The sequence below is a fragment of the Taurulus bubalis genome, assembly GCF_910589615.1.
Source record: "Taurulus bubalis genome assembly, chromosome: 11".
Lineage (NCBI taxonomy): Eukaryota > Metazoa > Chordata > Actinopteri > Perciformes > Cottidae > Taurulus > Taurulus bubalis.
In genome coordinates, this window is record NC_136599.1 from 1,730,273 (window position 1) to 1,737,690 (window position 7,418).

General features: G+C 47.2%; 1 protein-coding gene across 2 annotated transcripts in view; it reads right to left on the reverse strand.

Moving 5' to 3' along the window:
* Window positions 1-1,219: 1,219 nt before the first annotated feature.
* The window catches only part of slc6a8 (solute carrier family 6 member 8), a gene marked incomplete at its 5' end in the record, with an annotated part of 28,678 nt that continues 22,479 nt past the window's right edge, over window positions 1,220-7,418 (reverse strand). The window contains 7 exons of one of the 2 annotated variants that reach the window (XM_079225944.1): window positions 1,220-1,516; window positions 1,926-2,096; window positions 3,513-3,613; window positions 5,372-5,474; window positions 5,570-5,707; window positions 5,937-6,049; window positions 7,002-7,126. In XM_079225944.1, the coding sequence (XP_079082070.1) occupies window positions 1,382-1,516; window positions 1,926-2,096; window positions 3,513-3,613; window positions 5,372-5,474; window positions 5,570-5,707; window positions 5,937-6,049; window positions 7,002-7,126 (886 nt within the window). In that variant the 3' untranslated portion in view covers window positions 1,220-1,381. The remainder of the gene's footprint in view (window positions 1,517-1,925; window positions 2,097-3,512; window positions 3,614-5,371; window positions 5,475-5,569; window positions 5,708-5,936; window positions 6,050-7,001; window positions 7,127-7,418) is intronic. The other variant, XM_079225945.1, reaches the window with a different exon arrangement.

Sequence of the window (7,418 nt, forward strand, 5' to 3'; positions counted from 1 at the left end):
GGAGGGCAAACGAGGAGGTCCCCACGAGGAGGTCTCCACGAGGAGGTCCCCACGACGAGGAGGTCCCCACGAGGAGGTCCCCACGAGGAGGTCCCCACAAGGAGGTCTCCACGAGGAGGTCCCCACAACGAGGAGATCCCCACGAGGAAGTCCCCACGAGGAGGTCTCCACGAGGAAGTCCCCACGAGGAGGTCCCCACGAGAAGGTCCCCACGAGAAGGTCCCCACGAGGAGGTCCCCACAAGGAGGTCCCCACGAAGCAGGCCGACAAGGAGGTCCCCACAAGGAAGTCCCCAGGAGGAGGTCCCCATGAGGAGGTCTTCCATCCGCTGAGAGGCGTTTAAACGTGTTGGGTTCCTTGTGAAACTGTGGTGGACCAGGTCTCTGGACTCAATGGGGATCAGGTCTCTGGACTCAATGGGGACCAGGTCTCTGGACTCAACGGGGACCAGGTCTCTGGACTCAATGGGGACCAGGTCTCTGGACTCAATGGGGACCAGGTCTCTGGACTCAATGGGGACCAGGTCTCTGGACTCAACGGGGACCAGGTCTCTGGACTCAACGGGGACCAGGTCTCTGGACTCAACGGGGACCAGGTCTCTGGACTCAATGGGGACCAGGTCTCTGGACTCAATGGGGACCAGGTCTCTGGACTCAACGGAGACCAGGTCTAAAACCAACATGGTGGCATTCACAAAATAAATTGAAACAAAACCGACGTTTGGCGGCAGAACTGAAGAGCAGAGACACAAACGACCTTCAACCGCTGGGAGTTTTCTGGGGTCAAACAGTCCGTCTGTCTACAACTGTGTCTAACTAGAGCCATCACACACACACACACACACACACACACACACACACACACACACACACACACACACACACACACAGACACAAATGTTTTGACTGGAGCACCGATTCATTGTGGTTTGATGTTTAATAGTGTGTGAGTGTTTGAGTGTTTGTGTGTGTGTGTGTGTGTGTGTGTGTGTGTGTGTGTGTGTGTGTGTGTGTGTGTGTGTGTGTGTGACACAAAGACTAGATTGCATTGATTCTCTTCATCCAACATGGAGGAAGCTCGACGTTCAACAGTGTATTTTTCTTCGTTTTAAGCTCCGCCTTCTTCTTCAGCTCCTCCAGCGTTCGTCATTTTGTGAAAAAAAATGAAGCATTTGATCCTTCAAAGAGAATAATATTTACATTTGTCTGGAGGAGTGGAACCTTCACAGGCGGAGAAACCCAGAGTGTGGATATAAAACCTCCTGGAGGAGCTGCAGCGTTCTCTTCTTCCTGTTCCTGGTGAGGACTGGAAGCAGCCAATCACAGCGCTCCCTCTGAAGGCGGAGCCGGGGGAGGCCCCGCCCACACGACGGAGGCCCCGCCTACATGACGCTCTCGAAGATGATGACCTTGTTGTCGTCGTTGGCGGCGGACAGCGAGCTCAAGGACTTGATGTCGGGGGCCATGTACTCCAGGTGGTGGGCCCCCCACACCGGGGTGGTCAGGTGGGCCCAGCGCTGCAGGAGGACAGACAGGAGCACAGACAGGAGGACAGACAGGTGAGCCGGGACATAAAAGAGACAGTAACACACCAATTGGTGCAGTGTCTACAAAACAGCATGTACAATGTAGCATCAGTACTTTTATCAGTACTCCCAGTGTCCCTCCCAGTGTCCCCAGTGTTCCTCCCAGTGTCCCCAGTGTCCCCCCCAGTGTCCCTCCCAGTGTCCCCAGTGTCCCCCCCAGTGTCCCTCCCAGTGTCCCTAGTGTCCCCAGTGTCCCCAGTGTCCCTCCCAGTGTCCCTCCCAGTGTCCCCAGTGTCCCCAGTATCCCTAGTGTCCCTCCCAGTGTCCCCAGTGTCCCCAGTGTCCCTCCCAGTGTCCATCCTAGTGTCCCCAGTGTCCCTCCCAGTGTCCCCAGGCCCACCTCCTTGAAGGAGCCCTTGGCCCGGCAGAGCTTGTAGAGCAGGCTGAGCGGGATGCAGAGCATGGAGGACAGCGCCATGACCCATCCGATGGCCTCGCCCCACCACGGGTACACGTACACGGTGTTGTAGGTCAGAGGCTTGTAGTTCACCAGGTGGAACAGGAAGATGCCCTGAGGGGGGAGGGGCAGCGTGAGGGGGGAGGGGTGTGTGTGTATGTATGTATGTGTGTGTGTGTGTCTCTGTGTATGTGTCTGTGTGTGTCTGTGTGTGTGTCTGTGCGTGTGTGCGTGTGTGTGCGTGTGTGTCTGTGTGTGTGCGTGTGTGTGTGTGTGTATGTGTCTGTGCGTGTGTGTGTCTGTCTGTGCGTGTGTTTGTGTGTGTGCGTGTGTGTGTGTGTGCGTATATGTGTCTGTCAGTGTGTGTGTCTGTCAGTGTGTGCGTGTGTGTGTGTGTACGTGTCTGTCTTTGTGTGTGTCTATGTGTGTGTGTGTCTGTGTGTGTGCGTGTATGTGTCTGTGCGTATGTGTCTCTGTGTGTGTGTCTGTGTGTGTCTGTCAGTGTGTGTGTCTGTCAGTGTGTGCGTGTGTGTGTGTGTACGTGTCTGTCTTTGTGTGTGTCTATGTGTGTGTGTGTCTGTGTGTGTGTGTCTGTGTGTGTCTGTGTGTGTCTGTGTGTGTTTATGTGTGTGTGTGTGTGTGTGTTTATGTGTGTGTGTGTGTCTTTGTGTGTGTCTATGTGTGTGTGTCTATGTGTGTGTGTGTGTCTGTGTGTGTGTGTCTGTCAGTGTGTGCGTGTGTGTGTGTGTACGTGTCTGTCTTTGTGTGTGTATATGTGTGTGTGTGTCTGTGTGTGTGTGTCTGTGTGTGTCTGTGTGTGTCTGTGTGTATTTATGTGTGTGTGTGTGTGTTTATGTGTGTGTGTGTGTCTTTGTGTGTGTCTATGTGTGTGTGTCTATGTGTGTGTGTGTGTCTGTGTGTGTGTGTCTCTCTGTGTGTGTCTGTGTGTGTCGCTGTGTGTGTCTGTGTGTGTGCGTGTGTCTGTGTGTGTGTCTCTCTGTGTGTGTGTCTATGTGTGTGTGTGTGTCTCTGTGTGTGTGTCTATGTGTGTGTCTCTGTGTGTGTCTCTGTGTGTGTGTGTCTATGTGTGTGTGTCTGTGTGTGTGTGTGTCTATGTGTGTGTGTGTGTGTCTCTGTGTGTGTGTGTCTATGTGTGTGTGTGTGTATGTCTCTGTGTGTGTGTCTGTCTATGTGTGTGTGTGTGTCTCTGTGTGTGTGTGTCTCTGTGTGTGTGTGTGTCTCTGTGTGTGTGTGTGTGTCTCTGGGTGTGTGTGTGTCTCTGTGTGTGTGTGTGTGTGTGTGTGTGTGTCTGTGTGTGTGTGTGTGTGTGTGTCTCTGTGTGTGTGTGTGTGTGTCTCTGTGTGTGTGTGTCTCTGTGTGTGTGTGTGTGTGTGTCTCTGTGTGTGTGTGTGTGTGTGTCTCTGTGTGTGTGTGTGTGTGTCTCTGTGTGTGTGTGTGTCTCTGTGTGTGTGTGTGTGTGTGTCTCTGTGTGTGTGTGTGTCTCTGTGTGTGTGTGTGTGTGTGTCTCACCATGCACACACACGGGGTGATGAAGGACCAGCACCACTTCATGTAGGGAAGCGGTCGGTAGCCGATCATACGAGCCACGTCGTCCATGAAGCGGTCAGCGCCTGCAGAGCAAAAGTACTGCAGTACATGTACTACATCACGTCATGCAGTACATGTACTACATCACGTCATGCAGTACATGTACTACATCACGTCATGCAGTACATGTACTACATCACGTCATGCAGTACATGTACTACATGTATTTCAGGATGAATACTCTGTGTACTCTGTGTTTTACTTGGAACTCTTTCCCTCATCAGCATCACGTCGCCCTCAAAGCGCCGGTTGTAACTGTAACACTGTATAAACTCCTCCCTAACATACTGTCATCTGAGTGTTTATTCAAGTGTAAACATATTGTACATGAATGTATATAAATATAAAAATATAAGTAGGCAAATGTCCCTGCAATTACAACAGAAATCCATTTAATTTAGGGTTAAGAAACCCACAATACTGTCAAAGAGCAAACTTAAAAAAAAAAGAAAATAAAGATAAAGATCAAACGCACTTTATGCATCAACTTTGTTCAAAGCTTTTTTGTCACAGTTCAGAAGAACATAACTCTGGTCCAACAAGTAGATGTGAGCTGCTAAGAACATGTGTGACAGATGTGGTCTGGGGCTCACCTGCTCACACACCTGTATGTGGTCTGGTACATACCACATACAGGTGTGTGAGCAGGTGTGACCCATACCACATACAGGTGTGTGAGCAGGTGTGACCCATACCACCTAAAGGACATATTTGTTGCCGCTCTCTCTCTCTCTCTCTCTCCACTGTGTGCTCACCTGTGTGCGTCGCATCGGGCGGAACTCCGCCGTATACAGAGAGAAAATGACAGGGGGGCGGGGCTTAATATAATGGCAGGGGAAACACTGGTATGTGAGCAGGTGTGTCCCAATTTTCTTTTCTCAGGGAGAAAGTACGAGCTGCAAATGGAGGACAACGTTTTGGGACATTTCACTGTGTTTTGCACCGCGAGGCATTGTGCTGCAAGACGTTAAAAATGGATGCCGTCATGAAAGTGGCGTCACAAACACGTCACAAAGCGAGGGAATCTGCAGAGGAGACCAGGCAGGTAAACAGTGGGCTGATGGCTGAGGTTTTGGTCTTTATGTTTCTAGTTTATTGTAGAAAGACCTTAAAACAGAGTTTATCATCCAAACACCTTCACCAGTGATTTAAACATAGAGTAATATTGTCGTTATGGATGCATTAATATGCTGTGATTTTACTGGTCCGGCCCACTTGAGATCAACATGGGCAGCATGTGGCCCCTTAACCAAAATGAGTTTGACACCCCTGGTATACAGGTGTGTGAGCAGGTGAGCCCCAGACCATGTACAGGTGTGTGAGCAGGTGAGCCCCATTATGTTCTTCTGAACTGTGACAAAAAAGCTTTGAACAAAGTGAATGTATAAACGTGCGTTTGATCTTTATATTATTAATATATTTTTAAAGTGTGATCTTTGATAGAGTAATGTGTATTTCTTAACCCTAAACTAAATGGATTTATGTTGTAATAACAGAGAAATGTGCCTACTTATATTTTTGTATTCATATAAATGCATGTAGAACACTTTTACACTTAACAATAATCAAATGCAAAGACAGTTATTTAACAATATGTTAGGCAGGAGTTCATACAGTGTTGTAACACAACCGGCCTTTTGAGGGCGACCATAATGCTGATGTGGCCCGGGGACAAAATGAGTTTGATGCCCCTGCTTTAGGTGGACTCACTATGTATATAGTATATATATATATATATACATATATAAAATCTAAGTGTGTGTCTGTGTGTGTGTACGTACCGTAGACCCAGGCCACCACGATACACTCCCAGAAGGCTTGCCACAGCAGCGTCATCCCGCTGGCTGAGTAGTAGTCAAACAGCTGGAACACGTACATCCCGCCCTGAACACACACAGCTGGGAGTCAAACCAAGAGGAAGAGGAGGAGGAGGAGGAGGAGGAGGAGGAAGAGGAGGAGGAGGAGGAGGCAGCACTCACCTGCGTGACCATGGACAGGTCGATGATGCAGCACGTGAGGCAGCAGATGGCCACAGAGATCTCCCTCTTGTAGCGCCAGTGCTGCTTTCCAGGGAACAGGTCCAGGATCCCGGTGACGAAGCCCTCCACGCCCACGAACTGCACTCGCATATATATACACGTACATATATATTAATGCAATAGATTAAATACTTTAAAAAGCTATATTCATTCAAATAGATTGTATCAATGAATAGTACACATTCAATAAGTCCAGTGGAGCAACATGAAGTCACATGATGACGTCACTTCAGCACAAAATAATTATATATATATATATATATATATATATATATATATATATATATATATAGGTGGGTTTGCTCACCTGACTGTCGAGGCCCAGCAGCAGCAGCATGAAGAAGAAGAGCGCGGCCCAGAGAGGAGCCACCGGCATCAGGCTCACGGCCTTCGGGTACGCGATGAAGGCCAGACCGGGACCTGGAGGGTTCATATCACGGTGAATACGACCCGCTTCACTCAGCTTCACACAATACACTGAAAATAGTTTATATTTTTATATCTATTCCAGTATTTCAAGTAAAGCAATTATCTAATAATAATAAATGAATAATAATCTTCTGTTTTTGAATCCATACATCAAACCCTTCTGTTAAATACATGTGAGGTTTAAACTCCACACACTGGCCCTTTAAGAGGAGTTTGTTTACTATCTTGATTGACAGGTGGACCAGCCAATCAGCTGAAAGCAGCTAGCTCCGCCTCCTGCTGATCAAAGTGATTAAAGGTGCAGGACATTCACAAAAGATGGGTCACATGTCATGAGGTTAAATAACCCTTCAGCTAATACTGCACACACACACACACACACACACACACACACACACACACACACACACACACACACACACACACACACACACACACACTAATACTTTAAACCATTGTAAACGTGTCAGACTAAATTGGATTTGCTTTTGTTCCGTTTGCAGCGAGATTAAAATGAAAAGATTCACATCCTCAAGGAACTGCTGAGACACACACACACACACACACACACACAGACACACACACACAGACACACACACACACACACACACACACAGACACACACACAGACACACACACACAGACACACACACAGACACACACACACACACACACACACACACAGACACATACGCAGTAAAAGTAAAAATAAGTAAAAGTCTACTTGAGCAAAACAACTAATATATAATATATATATAATATATATGTATATATATAAATATATATATTATATATATGTTATATATATATTAATATATATATATTTATAAATATTTAATATATAGTATATATAATATATCTTATTAATACGGTTAGAATCTCTGTAAAGTCTGTTCAACCATCAGATGTTCATTATTTCATTAATAAAGATCATATTTGTTACCTGACTCGGCGACCTGCGAGATGTCGACGCCCTGTTCGGCCGCCATGAAGCCCAGTATGGAAAACACCACGAAACCAGCAAAGAAACTGGTCCCACTGTTGATCATAGCCAAGACGAAGGCGTCTCTGAGGGACAGAGCAATTAGATCAATGAGATCAATGAGGTCTAAAGATCAATAAGGTCAGTGAGGTCTAAAGATCAATGAGATCAATGAGGTCTAAAGATCAATGAGGTCAATGAGATCTAAAGATCAATGAGATCAATGAGGTCTAAAGATCAATGAGGTCAGTGAGGTCTAAAGATCAATGAGGTCTAAAGATCAATGAGATCAATGAGGTCTAAGGATCAATGAGGTCAATGAGGTCTAAAGATCAATGAGGTCTAAAGATCAATGAGATCAATGAGGTCTAAAGATCA